The sequence below is a fragment of the Microtus oregoni genome, unplaced genomic scaffold (assembly GCF_018167655.1).
Source record: "Microtus oregoni isolate MIOR12 unplaced genomic scaffold, Mior012 000007F_ref0000211, whole genome shotgun sequence".
NCBI lineage: Eukaryota > Metazoa > Chordata > Mammalia > Rodentia > Cricetidae > Microtus > Microtus oregoni.
This window is the reverse complement of record NW_024543066.1, coordinates 11,111,792-11,136,982: the sequence shown is the minus strand read 5'-3', so window position 1 is coordinate 11,136,982 and position 25,191 is coordinate 11,111,792. Positions and strand designations below refer to the sequence as shown.

At 47.8% G+C, this 25,191-nt stretch overlaps 1 protein-coding gene across 1 annotated transcript in view; it reads left to right on the top strand.

Annotated features, from left to right (window-relative positions):
• Nucleotides 1–23,810, top strand: part of Npffr1 (neuropeptide FF receptor 1) — a 45,512-nt gene extending 21,702 nt beyond the window's left edge. The window contains exons 4-6 of the mRNA XM_041655814.1: nt 7,357–7,701; nt 17,887–17,986; nt 22,934–23,810. Coding sequence (XP_041511748.1) covers nt 7,357–7,701; nt 17,887–17,986; nt 22,934–23,810 — 1,322 coding nt within the window. The remainder of the gene's footprint in view (nt 1–7,356; nt 7,702–17,886; nt 17,987–22,933) is intronic.
• Nucleotides 23,811–25,191: the final 1,381 nt, after the last annotated feature.

The window sequence follows — 25,191 nt, the reverse complement described above, 5'->3', positions numbered from 1 at the left end:
GAAGAGCACACGGCCTGTTGAGAGGCTATGGGATGTGGGGACAGAAACCGCAGAGGCTCCTGTGCTCTTGCTGTGAGCCTGATGCTATCCATGGGGTGCTGAACCTGGACTCTGTTACCCTCTCAGAGGCCCAAGACAATCAGCTTAAGTTGCAAACTAATTCTCATTGGCTGTCATGTGGCTAGGGATGGGTGCAGACTTCTGATTGACAGCCCCTCAAAGGCTGCATGCAGGGAAAAAGGCAGGTTGGCACCTGTCCGTGCTCACGTTCCCCTGAAAGAGTGTACTCTGTTTAGAGAGGATCTAACACATTCAGAGACCATAATTGCCTCCTGGACTGGAAGCATTTCATGCCAGATCAAGAGAAAGCCCTAGAAAGCCTCTGCAAAAATGCATCAAAGTACATCAAAGACTTTGGTGACCTCCAAGTGTTAAGCCTCACTAAAGCTTGGTGCTCGAGGGCAGGGACGGCACAAGTCGGTGGCTCTCAAATCATATGGGACTCATCAGAGGAGCTTTTAGAAGAAGCGTTCCCAAATGCCATCTTCAGACCTGACCCGCGTGGGGAGGGGGGGGGGGGGTAGAAGAAACACCTCCTGAAAAGCAGAGTGACGGGCACGAGTTGGAGAGCCATTGGCATCAACAGGATTTTATCTCCTGTTTCCATTTCCCTGTGATCAGAAAAGTCAAAATAAAAACTTGGAATGAAGGAAGCCAAAAAAAAAAAAAAATCTTCTGAAGAAACGCCACCCCCTGGGGACAAATACTGTCAGTCAAAATAGAAAATCATCTGCAGTTTTCATACACACATTTGATATGGAATAGAGATTAATGGTGCATGTTTATACTGTTTCGTGACCATTACAACCCGAGGTCAATGTTTTCCTCACGCCACCGGACCTCCTCCTTCTAAACATCGTGGCAACCCCCCTCCCCGAGTGGCAGGTCTGGAAATCAGTTACTTGTTGGGGCACTGGCCACATCTGCCTCAGTCCGAAGGCTCCCTGACTGGCGCACCGTCCCTGCTCTGCGCAGCCACACTGGAGCCTCTCAGAGAGCCGCTGCCTTTGCCAATCTGACTGTTGAAAAGGTTACACCGAGTTCTTTTTGAAAGGGCATCTCTCACATTGCCAATGAGTTAGAACTTGTTGTTTCGTGTGGTTATTAGCCATATGTCTTGTGTTGTGTTCTGTGCCTTTGGCAGCCCCTAGAGTGGTATTCTTCAGCGGTTCCAGTGTCAGGGTTCACCAATAGGCTCTCAGGGTTCACCAATAGGCTCTCAGAAGTGGGTCTGGGGGATGAACTCCCTTGTGTTACCAGGACAAACCAGAAGGTGGCGCTAAGGATACTATCGCTGGTAAGAAGACTGTGTACTCTGGGGCACACCTAGACTCGGCCTGGGCCAGGTTCCTTCATTCGGACTTTGCTTCCTGTTCACAGGTCTTTCGCTGCTACTAGGCTGCCCTCAGAGTAACCTGCATCAAGGGAACTTGACCTCTGACCTCTGTCTATTGTAGTAAAAGGGATCTGGTTCCTAGGAGTAACATGATCTACCCTAGGCCATAGCCAGGACTTTCATTTTTTTGTTTGTTTTGACTTGACAGTGCTGGGGATTGAACCCAGGGCCCTGTGCATGATAGGCAAGTACTCTACCACCAAACCATACCCTATCTAATGCTTTAGAATTTAAAACAGATGGCTGGGAGGTGGGACCCAGTGACAGAGCACTTGCCTAGCAAGCATGAGGCCCTAGGTTCAATTCTTGGCACTACAAAATAGCAAAAATAAGGACTGGAGAGATGGCTCAACAGGTAAAGTGCTTGCTACAAGCATGAGGGGGACCTGAGTCATGCCCCGCCCCCGAAACCATGTCAAAAAGTCAGGGGAGGTGGCATGCACTGCATGCCAAGGACAGGAGGATTCCCATGACCTGCTGGCCAACAAAGCTAGCCAAACTGGCAAGCTCCAGGTTCAGTGAGAGTAGGCAGCAGTTGATGACGGCACCTGGCATTGACCTCTGGCCTCCAAACTCATATAAATACGTATGTGAATGTGCATACACACATGAACACATGCACACACAAAAAGAAAAATAACAGATACCAGAGGGGGAGACTGGAAAGATGGCTCAGTGGTTGAGAGCACTTGTTGCTCTTGCAGAGGACCTGGTTCAGTTCCTAATGTTCACATGGTGACTCACAACCGTCTGTAACTCTGGCTCCTGGGGATCTGGCACCCTCTTCTGGCTTGCTCTGGCACCAGGCACATACATGGTGCACAGAAATACATGCAGGCAAAGCGCTCTTACATACAAGATAAAAGTAAGGTTTTTTTTTTCGTTGGGATGAAAAATAAATAAGTAAAACAGATGGTTAAGGTCTGGCAGTGGTGGTATACGTCTTTAATCCCAGCACTCAGGAGGCAGAATCAGGTGGATCTCAGTGAGTTCGAGGCCAGCCTGGTCTACAGAGCGAGTTCCAAGGCAGCTAGGGCTATACAGAGAAACCCTGTCTTGATTATTGATTCCCCCACCCCTCTGGTTTCTGGTTCTCTGAGTCAGGGAAAAGGCCGGGACTCTCTGAGGAGTTCCCTGTGATACTGGCAGTGAACAACCACACTTTGAGAGACTGCGCTCTGACCTCTGTCGCCCAGCTTTTGCTGGTGCAGGTGTGACCTCCTAAGCTCTTCAGGGTACCCGAGAGGCAGCCATCATTATGTCCGGAAGCTTCTGGGAAACGCATCCAATCGGGGAATGTAATTGGGTTCAGCGGACGAAGAGTTCACAGGATGTAATCGTAGGGGCAGCTGGCAGGTCCCAGAAAGGCTGAGTGAAGAGTGTTAATGAGGTTTCGGCTGCTGGTGTGGGGTTCAGGCTGGTGGAACTGTGAGGGCGCTGGGTCAGGGGAGGTTGACAGGACTAGGAAGGTTTTCTTCTGGGATTGTGCAGTGCTGGGTTAAGTCTTGGGATGGATACCCAAGCGTTGACACATTAGAAGTGGGTAAGGTCACTCCAGACACCTCGCAGGGACAGACACTAGGTAATGAGCTCATTTGAGGGTTGAGCAAAGGTAGTATGGGAGGCAGGCGAGGATCCAGCCTGAAATGTTTCTGGAAATTTCCTCTACCTATTGATCCGTCCTATTATTACTGGTTGTTTGTTGAACCGTTTACCAGAACCAGGCACTGACAAGATACCAGAGACACTTCCCAATAAGAGTCCTACAGTCCAGGAGAGGACTCTTAAGCACAGGGGAAAAGACAGCAAACCCTTAAATAAATCATTGGCAGATTCAAGAACACAATGGACGGGCCAGTATGGTCAGGTTTGGCTTCACCAGGAAGACATTAGAGTGGAGATGGGTGCTAGGCTTCCTTGAGCTTCCTTATTCCCCAGGTAAAGGTGAGTGCGCTATTGGCCCATTCCCGCAGCCCCATGATGCAGGACAACCAGACACAACAGGGAGTTGAGTCAAAGAGGAACTCAGTTTATTACTGTGAGCATTTGCTTATAAAGGGTAAGCAACATCCTGTGATGTAAGGGTACCTCCAGCCAATGAGAGGCAGCTAAACCCTCCCCCTGGCTGGAGGGGCCTTTACGTTGTTTTTGCTGTCTTATCCCCACTCAAACTTTGAGCCAGGCTTTTCTCTGTTCTACAGGCCTCGAGGTACAGGCCCTGAGATCATTTTGGCCCGACAATAGGGAGGAGGAGAAGAGCAAAGGCCCAGGGTTGGAAAAGAGGATGTGCAAACGGCCAGCACTTAGTGGCCAGAGGGAAAGTGGAACTGTTCAAGATCGTGGAGAGGCCAGCAGGGGTCAGAGCCTGCTGTGTATTGATGCTGAGTTAAGGAGAACTGGACCTAGTGGTGCAGGTGTGGGATGCACAGACAGGAAGATCAAGAGTTCAAGGCTAAGGGCTAGAGAGATAGATGGCTCAGTGGTTAAGAGCACTTACTAGCCAGGCAGTGATGCACGTCTTTAAACCCAGCACTCGGGAAGCAGAGGCAGATGAGGGAGAGAGAGAGAGACAGAGACAGAGACAGAGAGACAGAGAGGGGAGGAGGGAGGGAGGGAGGGAGGGAGGGAGAGAGAGAGAGAGAGAGAGAGAACAGAAAAAGAGATAGCACACCATACCTGCTCTACATGCTACAGTACGCGAGTTGGTCAAGGACCTGAAGATTGAAACACACACACACATAAAGACACGGGTAACGCCAAGAATGTCCACTTTGTTGTGTTCCAGAACAACTTATATAGGGGCTCTTGACTAATGTCCACGTCCTAACTCTCAGCTGCAAGCCCACCAGAAACCACTCCCCTGCCATCAGAAACTCCTGAGCGTCTTGTGCTCAGAGCAGCTGCAGAACAAGTTGTTTGCTCAGAGCAGCTGCAAGCATAGGAAAACAAGGTGTTTACTCCGACAGGCAGGGGGTCACAGGAAATTCAGGGTCTGGGGGTCCACAGTCCCCAACGAGAGACAGACAGACAGACAGACAGACAGAGAGAAAGAGAGAGAGAGAGAGAGAGAGAGAGAGAGAGAGAGAGCACGTACTTCCTGCTCTTGCAAAGGACTTGTGTTAGATTCCCAGCATCCGCATGGCAGCTTACAGCCAACTGTAACTCCAGTTCCAGGTGATTTGACACCCTCTTCTGACATCAGGGGGAACTGTATGCGTATGCTATACAGACATAAATGTAGTGAAAACACTCGTATAAATAAAATAAAAATAACAAATAAATCTTAAAAAAAATAGTTTAAGACCAGTCTCAGCTACAAGGTGAGTTCATGGTCATCATGGGTGACAGGAGACCCTGTTAAAAAAGTGATCAAGTGAGGCCACCAGGCTACCCAGACACACCCTTGGATCACACCCGTTAGCTTTAACTGCCTTTAACAAGGACCCCAGAGCCCAGAGAGTGCCGCTTAAGAAATGGTACCGTGGGAGAGCCGTCTGCATCATCCAACCTGCAGGAGAACCCACAGACAAGCCACACAACCTTCTGGATAAATGATTGCAGGGGCTTGTGGGTGGTGAGGAGACAATAGTGAAACCTGTGCCCCCAGAGACTGAGGAATGACATCAACCAAGTGTGGCAGAAGGGGGCGGGGTAGGTTTTGTCTTTTAATTTAAACTTTTACTTCATTACATGTATTGGGGGGGGGGGACTTACATACTACAGCATGTGATTGGAGGCGAGAGGACAGCTTGTGAGGGTTGGTTCCTTTCCGCCATTGTAGGTTCCAGGGATGGAACTTAGGTTATCAGGCTTGACAGCAGGCACCTTACCTGCTGAGCCATCTTGATGGCCTGGTTTGGTTTGGTGAAAAGGTTTCGTGTAATCCAGGCTGGCTCAAACTCAGTGTGCAGCCAAAGATGACCTTGAACCTCTCATCCTGCCTCTGGGGTTCTAGGTTTATGGATGTACCACACCTGGCTTGTGTGGTGCTGAGGATGGGACTGAGGACTTTGTGGATGTCCATCAGGCATCCTTCCAACTGAGCTACCTGTTCAGCTCCTGGATCTCCAGTTTAAAAAATAGTAGATGCCTCTCTCTCTCTCTCTCTCTCTCTCTCTCTCTATATATATATATATATATATATATATATATGTGTGTGTGTATGTATATGTATATGTATATATGTATATATATATATAATTTTCAATGGAAAGAAATATTGGCCAATGCTTCAGGATAACTGAAGCAGAGAGCCAATGGTTGGTGGTGGTGAGCAGTATTCACCTGGGAGTCCTTTACACCATCCCATCCCTAATGGTTTCATTAAACTTCATACTCTCGCGTATGCTCACTGTAATAGTCTCTTATGTATATGCTTGATTTTATATTATGGTAAAGGTGTCTGCGTGCAGTTAGAGCCCTTGAAAGGCCTAAGTGGGGGAGAGTGTCACCCCCTCTCAGTTCTTTCTCCGTCAGCAAACCGTCACCCCTCCATTCCCTCCTATGGTGCCCACTGGTCCCTGCTGCCCAGATGGTGCCAGGTCAGTAGCCTGCTGCTCCTAGGTGTCTCCGGCCCCCAGGTGCCCCCGCCCTCTAGTGTACCTCCAAGTCGGTGGCTGAGCTCTGGGCTCCATGGAAAGATTCCTTAGGGACACTTCATCCTCCAGAAGGGGCCCCATTTGGTCTCAGAGGAAGACACAGAGAATTTTTGAGACAACACCATGACTCACCACAGCTAATGACTTCCCAGAAGAGCTATGGTTGGACACTGGGCTGCTCTCTCTGAAGCAGGACTAGAGAAACATACTCAGTCTGCTCCTGATGAGAAGTGTGTGGAGCAGGGCACCTCCATGCTTGCTTACTGCGAGGATGGCGAACCCAGAAGGCTAGCTGGGCGCTGGTGGCGCATGCCTTAAATCCCAGCACTCAGGAGGCGGAGGGAGGCAGATCTCTGAATTTGAGGCCAGCCTGGTCTACAGAGTGAGTTCTAGGACAGGCTCCAAAAAGCTACACAGAGAAACTCTGTCTCAAAAAAAAAAAGGTTAGATACTTGTCCCCTTGGTAGTGTACTTGCCTAACATACGCTAAACCCTTGGTTCTGTCATGTAAACTGGGCATGGTGACACACACAGTCTCAGCACTCAGGAGGTGGAGACAGGAACATGAGAAGTTCAGGGTCATCCTTGGCTATGCGGTGAGTTCAAGGCTAGCCTGATACATGAGACCTTGTCACCCCACACATAAAGAGGTCTTCTGAGGCTCAAGAGATGAAGTGAAGGAAGGTGGAGGGGTGGGTGGAGAATAACTAACATGGGCGAAGAGTGAGTCTCGGCAGTCTGAGGAGGGGATAAATTGAAAGTCCTTTATCAGAGGTTGGAGGACAGCTCGGTGATTAAGAGCACTTGTTGCTCCTGCAGAAAGCCACGCTGTGACTTACAACCATCCTTATGGGATCCAACGCCTTCTGACTTCCATGGGCTCCAGGCACACGCATGGGGCATGCACATGTGTGCAGACAAAACACTCATAAACTGAAAAATTAAAAGATAATAAAATCCTTTCTATGTGTGTCCACTTGTCCTTGGAACAGTGAGGACAGTAATGAGTAGGCTTAGGGTATGGCATGGGACACAAAGAGACACCAGCTTTTCCTTTCTTTCCTTTGAAAGCTTATTTGGCTGAGGTCGGTCTCAAACTCTCTAAGTAGAGGAGGGTGACCTTGAACTTCTGATCCTCTGGCCTCCACCTCCCCAGTGCTTGGATTAAAGGCATGTATACCACTTTATGTGGCACTGGGTATTGGCCCATAGCTTCATGTATGCTAGGCGAGCACTCAGAGTTACAGCCCCGGCCAAGGGTCGGCTTTGGGTGGTACAATCAGCCATCTTGTCTTTGTTTAGGTCCTGACTCTTGTGTTCCTTTGGTCCTAGACGAGCCCGCCCAGCCTCCCAATGGCAGCTGGCCCTTGAGTCAGAATGGGAGCGAGGCTGAGGCTGCCCTGGCCACCAGCCCCATCTTCTCCTCCTACTACCAGCACTCCTCGCCAGTGGCTGCCATGTTCATCGTGGCCTATACCCTCATTTTCCTCCTCTGCATGGTGGGCAACACCCTGGTCTGCTTCACTGTTCTCAGGAACCGGCACATGCGCACCGTCACCAACATGTTCATCCTCAACCTGGCCGTCAGCGATCTGCTGGTGGGCATTTTCTGCATGCCCACCACCCTTGTGGACAACCTCATCACTGGTAAGTATGCCGGAAGGCCCTCGCCCTTCACTTCCGCCTTCCAGCTGAAGACCGGAGCAGACGCTGGGGAGACGGAGGTGACTGAGCTGGCCGCCCAGCCAAAGGAATGTTGTCTCAAGCTCTGAGTTGTGGGTGAGGGACTGGCCTAGGAATAACAAGTCTAATGGGTTAAGCATCTTCTTTGTGCTCACCATGATGTTACATGTGATTTGTACGTTATCTTAATTAATCCCCATAATAATCCAGCCAAGCGTGCTTTGTTATCATCCTCATTTTACGAATGAAGAAACGTGCTCAGCGTAGTTAAGAGACTGGTCTGTAATTACACAGCTTTTTCAGTGTCAAGGCCAATGTTCTCACACCCCTGGGCTGTGCTCTTGGAAAGCGCTCCTGCGGGCAGGAGAAGCAGGAGGTGGGTGACTTTCTTCTGCCCATTGTGTTTTTCCACACTTGGAAATAGACTATAAATATGAGCGTGTCTTACATTACAATAATTTTCAACCAACAATAACACCCACTGTTTTTAGCATACGAGTCCACAAGCTGGATGAACACAATGGGCCAGCAAGATGGCTGAGCAGGTGAGGGTGCTGGTTGTCATGCCGGTCACCCAAGTGTCATCCCCGAGACCCGCATGGTGCAAGTTGTCCTCTGACTTCCATACTAATTGAACTGTGGCATGCACAGACACACATAAACATGCATACATGCCTGCACACACAATGATTTTATTTATTTATTTATTTATTTATTTTGGTTTTTCGAGACAGGGTTTCTCTGTGGCTTTGGAGCCTGTCCTGGAACTAGCTCTGTAGACCAGGCTGGGCTCGAACTCACAGAGATCCGCCTGCCTCTGCCTCCCGAGTGCTGGGATTAAAGGCGTGCACCACCATCGCCCGGCTCACAATGATTTTTTTAAAAAAAAGACAGAGGTAGAGAGAGATGGCTCAGTGGTGAAGAGTATGCACAGCTCTCTAGAGGACCTGAGTTCAGTTCTTAGTACCCACGTTGGTTAGCTTACAGCTGACAGTAGCTGAGCTGCAGAAGATCTAACACTTCTGGCCTCCACGGGAACCTACACTCGCACGCATGTAACTAAACACAGATACACACATATGCAAATTAATAAAAATAAGGTAAATCTTAAAGAAAAGAAGTCATGACGACTTGAGAACGTTGGTGGCCTCCCAGAAGAACTCTGAGTTCAGAAGAGTCTTTGTTGCTAGGTACCTTTAAATGTGAATGTTTTGCCTAGCCTAGTAATTTTTATTTTATTATTTTAAAAAACTTTTTGTATTATTTTATGCGTATGGTGTTTTGCTTGCATGTATGTATGTGCACCACATGTGTCCCTGGTGCCTGCAGAGGCTAGAGGAAGGTATAAGATCCCCTTGAACTGGACTTACAGAGGATTCTGAGCCACCATCTGGGTACTGGGAGCCAAACACAGGCCCTCCGCGAGATCAGCAAATGCTCTTAGCCACAGAGCCATCTCTGCAGCCCCTTGAAACAATTTGAGATTTAAAGACAACTAGCAAAGCTAGCATAGATCCTTGCCTGTGCTTCATTCACGTTCCCCAACTCCCACAATAGAAAACCAAGGCCAGGGGAAAGCACCCAAATGTTGTCAATGCCTCTGTGGAGTTTTCTTGACTTTGACTAGCTTCCCAGTTGTGTCCTTTTCTAGGAGTTTGAGCCATAATTCTGAGAAACACAACCTGAATGCTCAAATGTTGAGTGGTGGGGCCAGGTGTGATGATCTGTGTGGTGGTTTGAAAGAAAATAGTCCCCAAAGGGAGTGGCACTATAGGAAGGTGTGGCCTTGTTGGAGGAAGAGTGTCACTGTGGGGGCGGGCTTTGAGGTCTCCTGTGCTCAAATTATTCCCAGGTTTATTCTCAGACCACTTTCTGTTGCCCGCAAAATGAAAGCCTCTCAGGTACTTCCCCAGCACCATGTCTGCCTGCACACTACCATATCCCACTGTGACGATAATGGACTGAACCTCTGAACTGTAAGAGAGGAACCCAATTAAATGTTTTCCTTTATAAAAGTTGCCATGGTCACCAGGCAGTGGTGGTGCACACCTTTAATCCTAGCACTCACTTTAATTCCCAAGGCTGGTGAATCTCTGTGAATTCAAGGCCTGCCTGGTCTACAGAGCAAGTTCCAGGACAGGCTCCAAAAAAGGCTACATTGAGAAACTCTGTCTCAATAAAACAAACAATGACAAGAAAACCAACCAAACAAAAGCAAAAGTTGTCAAGATCATGGTGTCTCTTCACAGCAATAGAAAGCCTAATTAAAACAACCTATAATCCCAGAACTCAAGAGGTTGAAACAAGAGGATCACCTGTTTAAGGCCAGCCTGGGCTACATGGTGAAACCACACCTCAAACCGAAAACAAACACCAGCCACAAAGTATCGCTGTAACAGCCACAAAACAGAGCACTCCAAAGGCCACTTTAGCAATAAAATAGGGAATAATATAGCACATACTTTTCCAAGCATAAACACTCAGGTGTACCAATGCCCAAATGGCATTTGTGAGGCTCTAACAGCTCTGAGCGAGTAGGTTCTGTTCATAATGGGCCCAGAGCGGTGGCTGGTAATTGTATGCATCCCACTGTATAACTGTGGGCTTCTGGAATACCGTGGCTATCTTAGTCACTGTTATTGCTGTGAAGAGGCACTGTGACCAGGGCAATTCTTATGAAAGAAAGCATTTAATTGGGGGCTTGCTTACAGTTTCAGAGGTTTAGTCTGTTATCATCATGGCAGGGAGCTTGGTAGCACACATGGTGCTGGAACAGTAGCTGAGAGCTACATCCTCGTCCACGGGCAGAGAGAATGGGCTTTTTAAAACCTCAAAGCCCACCCTAGTAACACCCTTCCTCCAACAAGGCCACACTTACTAATCTTTCTAATCCTTTCAAAGGATTCCGTGCCCTGGTGACCAACCGTTCAAATATATGAGCCTATGGGAGCCTTCTTATTCAAACCACGACCTTGGCAGACCATCCAAGTCTTTTTTAGGGTTAGGGTGTCAGATCTCAACCCTTTAGTTCAAGCTAACCTGGAACCAGCTATGCCACCTGGCTGGTCTGGCATATGTGATGCTCCCAATTCTGCCTTCTGAGCTCTGGGATGGCAGCGGTGTGCCTACCACATCTGGCTCTTAAGATGTTTGACAGGCCCAGTCCCTATACAGAGTGCATTGTATAGATAGTGGCTCCAAGAAATCTTGAGAAATTTTGTTTCTTATAAATGCAGACATAAAAAAAGACGTCTTGAAGCCTGCCAGTGGTGGCACATGTCTTTAATTCCAGCACTCAGGAGGTAGAGGCAGGAGGATCTCTTTGAGTTTGAGATCAGCCTGGTTGTACAAAATGAGTTCCAGGACAGCCAGGGATGTTACACAGAGAGACCCTGTCTTGAAAAAACAAAAAAACAAAAGACATCTTGAGCTTGGCAGTGGTGGCTCACACCTTTAATTCTGCTACTTGGGAGGCAGAGGCACACAAATCTTTGTGAGTTCGAGACCACCTTGGTCTACAAAGCAAGTTCCAGGACAGTCAGGGTTGTTACATAGAGAAACCCTGCCCAAAAAACCAAAATGGAGGGAAGGAAGGAAAAAAGGAAAGAAAGAAGGGAAGGGGAGGGGAGGGGAGGGGAGGGGAGGGAAGGGAAGGGAAGGAAACTTGGTTGATTTGTTAAGGCTGGAGAGATGGCTCAGCAGTTAAGAGTTAAGATCCCTTTGCAGAGAACTCAGTTCAACTTCCAGCATCCATGTGGAGGTGTTTCACAACCACCTGTACCTCCAGTTCTTGGGGCTTTAACGCCCTCTTCTGGCTTCTGCAGGTACTACATGCACATGGTACACATACACGCAGGCAAAACACTCCTGCATAAATGAAGTGGTTTTTTTTTTTCCAAAAAAGTTTGACAATGTAAAATAGTGAGAATGAAAAACTTTAAAAAACAAAAAATAGCCAGGCGGTGGTGGCGCACGCCTTTAATCCCAGCACTCGGGAGGCAGAGGCAGGCAGATCTCCGTGAGTTCGAGACCAGCCTGGTCTACAAGAGCTAGTTCCAGGACAGGCTCCAAAACCACAGAGAAACCCTGTCTCGAAAAACCAAAAAAAAAAAAAATTTCAATATACAAAAATATGAAAAGCTGTACTTCAGGAATATATTGCTACACAAAGGTCATGCCTTAGGGCAGGCAACCCCCAACATCAGCTCTCTGCTGGTGTCCTAGATTGCAGTAGGTAAGCAGTTGCTTATATTCTGTAAGGGCATGGCTCTTCATGCAGAATGCAACTCACCCTATCTTTTACAACTGTCTCTCCTTTCTGTTTCTTTTACTTTTAATTTTTCAAATGATCTTATTTGTTCCTTTGAGAGACGTGGGGATGCATGCAGCATGACACGTACGTCAAAGGATGACTGCCAGAGCCCAGCTCCAGCAGGCCGGAGAAACTGGAGAGGAGATGTGGAGTCATGGCGACACACACACAGGAGACAGCTTTTGGATTTTTTAATTCTCTCTATTTTTCCCCTTTCTCTTTTTATACCACCTAAGACAAAAGTTTCTACAGAAGAGGAAATGACCTCACAACCTCATTACATAGTTTCCAAAAACAAATTAAAATCTTCACACAAGAAGAAATGACACTACGATCACAAGGTGCATGTTTTTCTTAGAAGCCTGCATATAATTAATCATTTTCTTTTGAATTATTTTTCCCACCATAACATCTTCACCCCAAAGCAATAATTCTTTTATTACTGATTAACAAAGCCCTAAGCAAGCCAAGTATATTTCAGCTTGTTCCTTTGTACTGGCAGGCAGGCGTTTGAAGTTTCACGGTAGCAAATAATTTTTATTCTTTTTTTTTTTTCCCCCGAGACAGGGTTTCTCTGTGGCCACCATTGCCCGGCTCATTTTTATTCTTTATTTTGTCTTTTTTTTTTAAAAAAAGTTGAGGACCGAACCCAGGGCCTTGCTCTTGCTAGGCAAGCACTCTACCACTGAGCTAAATCCCCAACCCCCATTTTTATTCTTTAATTATTTATTTATTTACTTGTATTTTATGTACACTGATCTTTTGCCTGTATATATGTGAGAGTGTCAGCTCCCCTGGAACAGACAGTTGTGAGTGGTGAGGAATTGAGCCAGGGTCCTCTGGAAGAGCAGCCGGTGCTCTTAACTGCTGAGCCGTTTCTCCAGCCCAGTGTAGCAAATTCTTTTCTTTTCTTTTCTTTTCTTTTCCTTTCTTGCTTTGGGTCTATCCTGGAACTAGCTCTTTTGTTTTGTTTTGTTATTTTTGTTTTTTGGGACAGGATTTCTCTGTGGCTTTGGTTCCTGTCCTGGAACTAGCTTTTGTATACCAGGCTGGTCTCGAACTCACAGAGATCTGCCTGCCTCTGCCTCCCGAGTGCTGGGATTAAAGGCGGGTGCCACCACTGCCCAACAAATTCTTATCCTTATTCTATTCTACAAAACTTTATTCAAATGGTCTAACTAACCATCTGTTTTTCTTTTTTTCTTTACCCATAACAGGGCCATTTAATTTCTTTCCACAACTTTGTTTTTTCAAGGCACACAGCGAAACCTGTGATGATTTCTGTAAGCTACATGACCAAGGAACTCAGACCTAACTTTGGGGGCAGGGACATAATTGTTTTCTTTGATCATCAGCCTCTTTGACCACAGGCAGAATCCGTGGGGCTATAGCGTGTGAAACTTCCTTGATTTCATCCTCTAGCCTTGGCAAGTCCCACATCTCCAAGTGTCATTGCTCTGTACAAATCATCTTCGTTATGATCTGCATGTGAATTGCCCAGGGCGGAATAGGATTTTCCCATGAAACAATCGTACTCTCCTAGAAACAGTGGGATTTTCTCACTCAATAATCCCATCATGCCACATACAGTAAGTACACATAGCAGCCATCAAAAGACATAGTAGGAGCAAGGGGCATTCTGGAGACAAACCCTCCTGGGGCTTTGCCTCTCTGGGGTGCCCCCATTGTAGCTGTGCTAACTGGTGGGCCATACTCTATAAACTCCATGGCCAGCTGCAGTTCCTCCGATGTGGCCACCGCCAGGCAACTTGTGGGGTTGGAGTAGATTCTCTTCTTCCACTATGTGGGTCCTGGGACTCAAACTCAGGCTGTCAGACTTGGTGGCAAGCCCTCTTAACCAATGAGCAGTATTCCCAGTTCCTTTTGCTGTTTTTTGAGAAAAGTTCTTACAGAGCCTGAGCTGACCTTGAATGCTACTAGGTGTAGCCTAGGGCAGCCTTGATCTTCTCCACCACCCTGACTGTCCTAATTACAGGTCTTTGCTCCGCGGTGTCACGTATGTTTTGTGTGGTAGGATCTTCCTCACCTCATCCACTAGGGCTCACACTCTTTGCGGAAAACAGTTTTACTGTCACAACCAAAATAACATTTTTCCAGGGTTCCAGGTACCCTGCCTGCCTTCCTGGGACAGCCTAGGCACACTAAAACATCTTCCCCAGAGCCTGGCTGGATACCTTTGTTCTATAGGTTTTCTCCCCCTCCATGGAGTCTGAGGCTTTCAGTTTTGGATTTTAGGGTGTCAATATTTAGGAGTTTAATATTTTGGAGTGTTCAGACTTGATCTTTTTGGTGTTCTGGATTAAGACTAGCACTCCTTGGCTAGCTCAAGGTCAGACCCAGGATTTAAGGCTGCTTTTGTCTCCCTCCTTCCTTCCCTCCTTTCTCCTGCAGCCTCAGTTCTAGAGACTGAAATTAGGCATCACCCATCCTGGGCACTGGTATTAAAGGCTTGCGCCACCGCTGCCCGGCTCCAAAGTATGAATGTTTATGAACAACTGACCAAAGTATGAAAAGACTAGCAACTTCCTCCTCCCAATGTTTACAGCCTGAAACTGCTCACCTACAGCACCTCCTACAGAGACCAGCTAGCCCCTCTCTCTGCTCAGCTCCTAATGAACACCACGCTGAGATTCTGGGTTACATCTGTAGTGTTAGAGAACCCCACCCAACCCCAGCTTTACTGTCTGTGTATCTGTCCTTTAAAGAGAAACGGAAGTGGTTGCTTTACAGCTGCCCTAGTCACTTCAAAACACCTGGTGAAGGGTCCAAGGCCCCAGACTGTGTAGATCGTGACATCAGAGGAAACATCAGGGAAGCCCATATCTCAAATAACGGATCAGCATTTTCCCAGATGTGTTGATGTCATGACCCAGCACCTGTGGCAGATCAGTGGGAGCTAAGAAAACAATTCAAAGAGCCGGGCCTGATGGCACAGACCTGTAATCCCAGCAACTCAGGTGGGATTACAGCCTTCATCCCCGTGCATACACTCACACACACATGAGAAAATGTATACAGACATGCATGCATATGCATACACATGCAAAAGTAAAAATTTTAAAAATGCTAGGGTTTTGGAGAGATGGCTTCGTAGTTAAGAGCACTTACTGGCTGCTGTTGCAGAGAGGATTGGAGTTGAGTTCTCAGCACCTACATGGCAGCTCATAACTACCTGTAAGTCCAGGACTGTGGGATCTGCCCTGACCTCTATGGGTACCTACTCATATATGGCGCACACACACACCAATAGTAAATTAATGCTGGGTGGTGGTGGCACAGGCCTTTAATCCCAGCCCTGAGAAGGCAGAAGCAAGTGGATCTCTGAGTTCTTAGCCGGCCTGGTCTACAGAACTCATTCCAGGACAGCCAGGGTTACACAAATAAACCCTGTTTCAAAAAACAAAAAAAGCAAATTAATAAAGATGTTTTTTATTTTATATATTTTAATATTTTATGTGCATGATATTTGCCTGCAAGCATATATGTGCATTCTGTGTAAGTCTGGAGCCCTCAGCATTGGAAGAAGGCATCAGAACTCTTGGAACTGAGTTTACTGATAGGCATGAACCACCAAGTGGTGTCTGGGAACCAAACCTGGGTCCTCTTCAAGATCAGCAAGTGCTCTTAACCACTGAGTCACCGCTCTAGTCTCATAAATCTTTTCTTAAAAAGCGGCTGACAGTTAGGTGGTGCACAACTTTAATTCCAGTACTAAGGAGGCAGAGACAGGCAGGTCTGTGGGTTCGAGGCCAGCCTGGTTTACAGAGTGAGTTCCAGGACAGCCAGGGCTACACAGAGAAACCCTGTCTCAAACAACAACAATAACAACCACAACAACAAAAATTTATACTCTGACTCCAGAGGAATTCTTTGCTCATATGGGTAATGGCTTTGTCAATGACCCATAGGTCCAAGCTTTGGAGCCTTGACATGGCTTTTCCCCATGTCAATAATACACATTTTTCAGAACTTCATGCACTCGGTGCTTTCCCTGCACCCTACACCTTGGTTAGATTCGGTTAAGCCATTCAGGCAAGAGCAGCATGGGTATGTGGGGAAGACACACATGAGAGCTGTGCTGCTAGCTTGATTCTCTCCCTAACTGCTGTCTCTCAGCTGCAAAGCAAACACTTCCCCCTGTTAATTATAAAGTACCCTACGGGGAGATCCTCCGAGACTGTGCAAATGTCATGGCTCATTATATTCTTGCACTAACTTAATAGTGATTTGACAGTTGCTGCCCACAGCAGTGCTTGCCATCCTGTTCTCTATTAATGATATTTTTTTAATTCTCTGTACTTACTAATTGGATCTTTCTTCATGGCTTTTAATTCAACACTATTATTTACTTTGTTGCTTAAACCGCTCTGGGTCTGGCTATTGGGAGCTCACTGCTGCTGGCTTCTGTGTTCTTCCCATATGCTATCATGATGCTTAGAGTATTTTCTTACTTCCTAGTTCCACAGAATGTTCTGGATCACCTCACGTGTTTCCTTGCATCAGCCCTGGAATTAACTAGTTCTTCAAAAAGCCTTGTTTTCTTTGATTGGAGTATATTTATTTTTATTCTATGAGTATGGGTGTTTTGCTTGCACATATATACCATGTGCATACCTGGTGCCCAAAGAAGTCAGAAGAGGACATTAGATCTCCTGGAACTAGAGAGTTATGGATGGTTGTGAGCTACTATATGGGGTCTGAACCAGAGTCTTCTACAAGAGCAACGAATGATCTTAGCTGCTGAGTCATCTCCCCGTGGCCAAGGAATATAATAAACAAAGGTCTCTCTTCCAGGTGTGCTTATCAATGTTGGAGTGTCTTGATTCTAGACTCTCTGAAGTGACAGCGCTGTAAAATGCATGCGTATAGCCACAGAGTTCTCTAGTACGTGTCCTCTTCCCTTCCCTTCCCTTCCCTTCCCTTCCCTTCCCCTCCCCTCCCCTCCCCTCCCCTCCCCTCCCCTCCTTCCCTCTCTCCTTCCCTCTCTCTTTTCTTTCTTTCTTTTTTTTTTTTTTGATTTTCGAGACAGGGTTTCTCTGTGGCTTTGGAGCCTGTCCTGGAACTAGCTCTGTAGACCAGGCTGGTCTCGAACTCACAGAGATCCGCCTGCCTCTGCCTCCCAAGTGCTGGGATTAAAGGCGTGCGCCACCACCGCCCGGCTCTTTCTTTCTTTCTGGGTCAGGGTCTCTGCCTGGAACTCATAGAGGTCTGTTGTCTGCCTCTATCTCCCAGTGCTGGGATTAGGATTAAAGGCGTACTCCACCACACAAAGCTACATTGTTACTCCTGTGTCTCGTCATTTGCCTGCATTTCAGAAACTACGATCCATCCTAATAATACTTCAGATTCCAATCCAACACCAGAAAATTTAACAATACCCCCTTCTTTATTTATAGTGTTGTTCTCAGTGAAAAATGTCTGCGTTGATCCATATAGTGTTTACTTATTTGTTTGGTTGACTTTAGTATACATATGTGTAATAATAATATGTAGGCTGTGAATGTATGCTAATAATAATAGAAGGGCTAATGTGAGGAAAGAATGGCCTCCCTCTGGGCTGAACAGTAGGATGGGGAGCCAGGAATACGTGGAGCTAAAGGTCATAGAGACAATCAGATGTCAACATAAAGGTCATCTACCTTAAAGCAGTTTGGTCTGTAATGATTGTCTCCTCGGTCACGGTTGTAGAGACCTAATGAGCCCTCATAGCATAAGGAGAAAGGAGCCATGTTTGGGTGGGGGCTTGGCTTATCTAGCAAGATCTGCATTTTGTTGGATTAGCATCTTTCGCCCTGTGGGGGCCTCTGTCATTACAGGTTGGCCTTTTGACAAGGCCACATGCAAGATGAGCGGCTTGGTGCAGGGCATGTCTGTGTCTGCATCCATCTTCACGCTGGTGGCCATCGCCATGGAAAGGTGAGACGTTTCCCTGGGTAACTTGGGGCTGACACTGAGAGAGCTCATACCTTTGACCCTGGGCTAGCTGGGAAGCTATAGAGAAGGCCTGCTGAGAATACCATGCCATCCCTTTCTGGAAGGCAGAGGCCACTCCTGACGAGGCCTCATAGTAATTTCTGGGGCCTGCTAGGAGCGCAAGGCAGTCTGCACCCCGGCATCAGAGAATCCTACCTCTCTTCTGTTTGAGCCCTGGGAGCCAGAACTGGAGGAGCCTGTCTGCCAATTGGCTTAGTATAGCTGGAAAAGAAGGGTTTCTTTTTGCTCCTTTATCCCATCTCCTACTTGCTGGTTCCTGGAAATCCTGGCCTTACTTAATCTACACGTCCATCACTTCCACTTTTCAGCCACAGACTCCAACAGAGTCCAGACTCTGCATGGTTTTGTACCTGTGAGCAGGGTTGGAGCCCTGGGTCAGTGAGGCTTTGGACCAGTGTTTAAGCTTTCCTTCCCATAACACAAGGTTGTGACCCTAACCCCTACTCCTCACTAAATATCTCCTAAAGTGGTAAGGACTCCTGAGTGGGAGCCTTGTCCCCAGGGACTAGGGGGTAGGCAGAACAGCTGGAGGCTTTTGTCTTCATCACTGTCCCATTGTGTGATATTGGGCCACTCATTCTGCTACTTTGGGAGGAACTGTATCAATAAAATGGTAACTGCCCTAACAAGGGGCTGGAATCTTCAAGCAACTTTGTTTGAAAAGTTAATGGAGGGCTGGAGAGATGGCTGAGTGGTTAAGAGCATTGCCTGCTCTTCCAAAGGTCCTGAGTTCAATTCCCAGCAACCACATGGTGGCTCACAACCATCTGTAATGAGGTCTGGTGCCCTCTTCTGGTGTGGAGACATGCACACAGTCAGAATATTGTATACATAATAAATAAATAAATATTTAAAAAAGAAAAGAAAGAAAAGTTAATGGACAGTTCTTAGCCCACAATCCAAACACCAGCTGCTAACTTGATTTCTTCCACATACCCACTGTATTGAGTCCTTTTCTGTCCCACCTGCCAGCTCCCAAATAATGACACAGAGACACAGAGACTTCTTATTAATTATAAAAGCTCAGCCTGCTGGGCGGTGCATCTCTGTGAGTTCGAGGCCAGCCTGGTCTACAAGAGCTAGTTCCAGGATAGGCTCCAAAGCTACAGAGAAACCCTGTCTCGAAACAACAACAACAACAACAACAACAAAAAGTTCAGCCAATAGTTTAGGGTTGTGCCCAACTAGCTCTTATAACTTAAATTAGCCCACTTATATTAATCTAGGTTCTATCACATGGTGTTACCTCTCCTCCATCTTGCACCTCTTGTCTCTGGCATCTGCTGCACACCTAGTTTCCTCCTCCTCTTCCTTTCTCTCCCCTGAAGTCCCGCCTTTTCTTCCTGCCTAGCTATTGGCCATTCACACAGTGTACAACTATCCCATAGCAACCCACATCCTCCTCCTGGTTTCTTTCTCCAACGCCAGCCCTTTTCAGCACCGCTCCTCCTAGAATCTCACGTTCCCAACTCCTTCCCACCTCTGCCCCCATCAAACTCCGTTTTTGTTGGTTTTGATTTCTTTATTTCTTTATTTATTTATTTATTAAAGATTTCTGCCTTGTTGGTTTTGTTAGACTGGCCTTGAACTTCCATGTCATTGAGGATGACCCTAAACTTCTGACCCTCCTTGCTCCACCTGCCTAGTCCTAGGCATATGCCATCATGTCCTCATTTTACTTGCTGCTGGGATTAAGCTCAGGGCTTTGTGCTTGCTAAGTAAGGACTCTACATGCCCAGCCCCAATCCCCTACCCCTGTCACGTAGGCAGCTGGCATGATGGAGCTGGGGTTCCCTCTCTACAAAGCCACTAAATGATAGGGTCATGTGAGAAGCTCTCTCCTCCTCCAACTTTTTTTTTCTTTTTTTTTGGTTTTGGTTTTTCGAGACAGAGTTTCTCTATAGCTTTGGAGCCTGTCCTGGAACTAGCTCTAGTAGACCAGGCTGGCCTCGAGATCATAGAGACCCAACTTTTTTTTCTTGTCTTTTCAGTTGTGAGTCTTAGTTTTGAATGACTGAACCATATCTTGACCCCTCAGTCTTTGTTTTGTTGTTATTGCTGTTTGTTTTGTTTTATCCTTTGGTGACTGACATGAGAATGTAAAACCTCTCCTGGTCATACTTACAATTTATCAAACTCCACCTCCTTCAGGAAGCCTTCCAAAATGACCTCCAGGAGTTCCCTCCACCCAGTGATTGTCACTGAGTCCATAATAGTATCAGAGGGGTCAGAAGTCACCTGTTCTCTGGAGAGTTCTACAGTGTCTGGTGCTCTGAAGCCAGAAGGCCAGGGTTGTTCAGGGTGAGGCTGTGGGATAAATGCTTTCAGGTTGGGATGATGGAGCTGGTAAGAGGGAAGGATACAGGTAAATGAACATTGAAGAAGGGACCTCTGGCAGCAGTCAGTGCCATACCTGTGTTCTAAGCAGGTTCTGTCCCTAAAGAGCCATGTGGACTTGTGAGATAGCCCATTTCTTCCCTTCCACTCAAATAACTGAGCCTGGCCCCATGGTCTTCAGGAGGGATGTCTCTATTTTCTGGCACAGATGGATGATGGGAGGCATACTGGGAAGTAGGCAGTCCTTCTTTTTCTTGCTGTGTGTTGTTGTTGTTTTTGTTTTTTTGGGGTTTTTTTTGTTGTTTTTTTGCAACTTGGTGTCTGTCATATAGCCCAGGTGGACCTTGAACTCTCTAGTCAAGAATGACCTTGAACTCCTGATTCCCCCCCACCAACCTCTGAAGTCTCCAAGTAATTTTTGGTTTTGGTTTTTCCTCTGTTGTAAGCATTCAGAATGCCTCTAGAGTGGAATAGTCTCAGTTCATCCTCATCACCCCACAGAGGAGGGTTTATTATGGGCCCCATTTTTGTTTTATGTTTTTGTTTTTTGTTTTTGTTATTTTGTTTTTGCTTTTGTGTGTGTGAAGTGTGTGGGTGTGTGGTTTATTTAGAGATGGGATTTCTCTATATAGACCCAGCTGTCCTGGCACACACTCTGTAGACCAGGTTGACTTCGGACTCAGAGATCTGCCTTTCTCTGTGCAGGGATTAAAGACGTGTGCCACCACTGCCAGGCTATGGGCCCCACTTTTAAGATAAGGAAACCAAGGTCCAGAAAGGCCTTTGAGCAACTGCTTCTTCTAGCCGCCCCTTCCTGTATTGATCTAAACCCATTCTAGGGCACTTGTTTGACCCCCACTTTCAAGTACAAGAGGTTGAGACACAGCCTTTGAACCTTCACCTCTGCTGGCAGCTCCCGCCCCAGGCTGCTTAGAAGAGAAGATGCAAATACTCCAGAACCCTTCCCACAATCATTAGAGTGGAGGGGGTTTGCTTTCTTTCTTTTACATTCTTTTATATTTCAGGAGAGTCTATGCTACTCGTCTAAGTGGCACAGGGAAATGGACAAATTGGGGTTCCTAGGTGTTCCTTTATAACCTTCCCCGATGGCTGTGTGACCTGTGGCAGTTGCTTCACACCTTGGAGAACCTCTCCTAGGAAAACTAAAGGTGAAAGGTGAAAGTAGTACGGATGGATTAGTAGCTCAAGGTCACCTTCTACAACAGGGAGTTTGAGACCAGTCCAGACTGGAAACTTTCTCAAAAATGATAAACAAGTAAACAAGGGTTTAACAATAGCTTTTGCTGAGTAGATCTAACAAGGAAAGTCAGGCTACACATTGTGACTGTTGTAGCTAGGCTGTGGTCACCCAAGAGGAGACCAGGATGAGCACTTTGTGAATCTGAAGTTTATATTCAGCTACACAGACCCAGCTCAGGGCTTTCACTTCTGTGGCTACAAGTCTAAAGAGGTGGCCTCGAACTGAGTGAGCAGGGCATTTATAAAGGTAAAACCTACAAGTTTGGTACATCCCATTGATGTAGCTGTGATGGCTGTTAGCAGGCAGGACAGGATATGAACTTTCAATAAGAACAGGGCACCGTGGTATCACCATGGTGTTTCTGGTTGATCAGGGAGCAGAAAGCCTTGGGGTTACGAAAGTGGAGCAATGCGGGTTACCAAAGTACGGTAAGTGCTGTATGAGCCTGTGGGTTAGGCCTAGCTCAGTGTTAGCCTGAGATCCTGTCAGGATTTAGCAAATACGTTTTTTGTCACTTCAGTACAATGGTTAAGATGACAACTGTAGCTGTCAGTTCCCTCCTACCATGGGATCCTAGGGATTGAACTTAGGTCAGCAGGCTTGGTGACAACCACCTTCACCCATTACTAACCAACACAAACCTAACAAATGTAACTTCTAGCTGTTTATGTATTGCTCTGAGCACCTTAGGAGCTGGGTGGGTCAGGGACAGCTACAGTTGTCTTTTGTGTGGAGAGAGAAAGGGAAGAAGAGAGAGAGAGAGAGAGAGAGAGAGAGAGAGAGAGAGAGAGAGAGAGAGAGAACTGAGCTCTAAATAAGTGTTTTTAAAAAACATTTGTGTATTTACCTAGTCAGGCTTCTCCAGCACAGACTGTTCACCGCAGGCTGGCTGCCAGGTCTGCTACCAGCTAACCCTTTCTGAAATAAAGATCCCAAGCCTCCAGTAGGAAGCTGTACCTTCGTTACCTACTTTAAATCCAGCCCGAGCTCCAGAACAATTTAGCAGAGCGAGCTGCCACCCTCGCAAATGACAAACCAATTTTCTTGTAAATTAACCTGGTTTGTGTCTGAGCTGTCACCGGATGATGCCTCAAGTGCGGTGATGAATGTCAGGTACCTTCCAGCAGCACCGGATGCTGCCTCAAGTATGGTGATTAAAGTCAGGCGTCCTCTTCCAGCAGTTTCTAACAGGTCAACTCTGGCCCGCTGGGCTTCCGGGGACCCTTCCAAACCCCTCTGCCTTCTCGACCCCCACCCCCAACCCCCTGCAGGTTCCGCTGCATCGTGCACCCTTTCCGCGAGAAGCTGACTCTCCGGAAGGCGCTGTTCACCATCGCAGTGATCTGGGCGCTGGCGCTGCTCATCATGTGTCCCTCGGCGGTCACTCTGACCGTCACGCGCGAGGAACATCACTTCATGCTGGACGCTCGCAACCGCTCCTACCCGCTCTACTCATGCTGGGAGGCCTGGCCGGAGAAGGGCATGCGTAAGGTCTACACCGCAGTGCTCTTTGCTCACATCTACCTGGCGCCGCTGGCGCTCATCGTGGTGATGTACGCGCGCATTGCGCGCAAGCTGTGCCAGGCCCCGGGCCCAGAGCGCGACACGGAGGAGCCGGTGGCCGAGGGTGGCCGCGCGTCGCGCCGCAGGGCTCGCGTGGTGCACATGCTGGTCATGGTGGCGCTCTTCTTCACGTTGTCCTGGCTGCCGCTCTGGGCGCTGCTGCTGCTCATCGACTATGGGCAGCTGAGCGAGTCGCAGCTTCACCTGCTGTCGGTCTACGCTTTTCCCCTGGCACACTGGTTGGCCTTCTTCCACAGCAGCGCCAACCCCATCATCTACGGCTACTTCAATGAGAACTTCCGCCGTGGCTTCCAGGCTGCCTTCCGTGCACAGCTCTGCCGGCCACCCTGGGGAGCCCACAAGCAAGCCTACTCTGAGAGGCCCGGCCGCCTCCTGCGCAGGCGGGTGGTGGTAGATGTGCAGCCCAGCGACTCGGGCCTACCATCAGAGTCTGCCGCCAGCAGCGGGGCCACAGGGCCTGGCCGCCTGCCTTTGCGCAATGGGCGTGTGGCCAACCAGGATAGGCCCCGGGAAGGACCTGGCTGCAACCATGTGCCCCTCACCATCCCAGCCTGGAACATCTGAGGTGGTCCAGAGAAGGCAGATCCAGTGGGCCTATGGCTGTGACCCTGAACCGTGATGCCTGGATACAACAACATTGGAAGAGCGTGCCAAGATGCATCCTTGATTTAAAAACAAGACAGTGGGTGGCTGCTGCTGATGGCAAATGAGAGGGGAAATCTCCAACGTTCCAAACCCCGTCTGCTCTGGAGCCACATCTGGATATGGAGCCACATCTGCATGAGTCTGTCTCATCAAAATCTCCTTTTTCAAAATTCTCATCAAAATTCCTTTTCCTCAGAGACGCTGAGGCCCAGGGAGAGGTGACAAGGTCTCTCCATTGGAAATCCCACTTGACCCAGGCTCCAGTGTGTCTCTGTAGTATCCACATTTCCAGGGGTTTCCTCCCCATGATCTCCTGAGGTTGAACTCAGGAAAATGTGTCACCTTATGTAGGTATCTGGGAAGAGGTGGCCTGTGTGCTCACACAGCATCCCTGTGATGGAGTAGCCTGTGCTATGTGGCAGAAATGGTTCCCCTTGACCCTTTCTGGGAAAATTCCATGCTCTCCTCCTGCCAACGCCAGCGTGTTCGTTTTATTCTAAGGCGTGTCCAAGTCCATTCCCACTTCAGGATGTCCCAACTGGGCAGCTGCAAGAAGAGCCCTAGGGAGCCTGTTTAAATTGCAGGACTCTCTGGGTTGAGCCTAAGAGAGGCTCCCCTCCCTTGCCTCCACCACCCAGAGCCATGCAGAGCTTCCAACAGGACCAACAGGCAAGGGGGAAAGGAAGCTAGCAATGCCTGCTCTCCCCTCTGGAAATACCTTCCTGGAGCCTGTGCACCTGATGCTTTTCTCCTGGCTTCTCTTCCTTGCCTAATGGGAAGAAGTTGGTCAGTCAGGGTGGAAGGAGCCCCTGAAGGACAAATACAAACCCTTCCACAGTATGTGACTCATGGACGCTAAAAGCAAAGGAGACAGGAGACCCCGCGTGCGCCCCAGCTTTTACCCAGTATATGTGCGATCACTTTGATAGAGTGACTTCACCCCAGGAGCTGAGGAAACGGATTGCTTCTGCTGATTTCTACTACAGCTCTAATAGTCTGCACTTAACCGGACACTTTTCCCTCACCTCTATTACCACAGTTGCTAGAAATTTAAGGGATTAAAAAAAAATAAAACATTTCCAGGATTCAGGGCTCTGAGCTCTTACTGTGTCTTAACACACAATGACTGGCCGTTTACTGTCCCCAGGTCTGTCATGAGCAGTGGCCACTGTGGCAGAAGAAGCGGCCTTGCAGTTGTCCATGTCCAAGCATGTCTCTGGACACTGTCATCTGAGTCAGTAAATGAGCAACTGAGGCCCATAAGGCCAGGGCCAGAGGGTCATAGACAGCAGCATTTGAA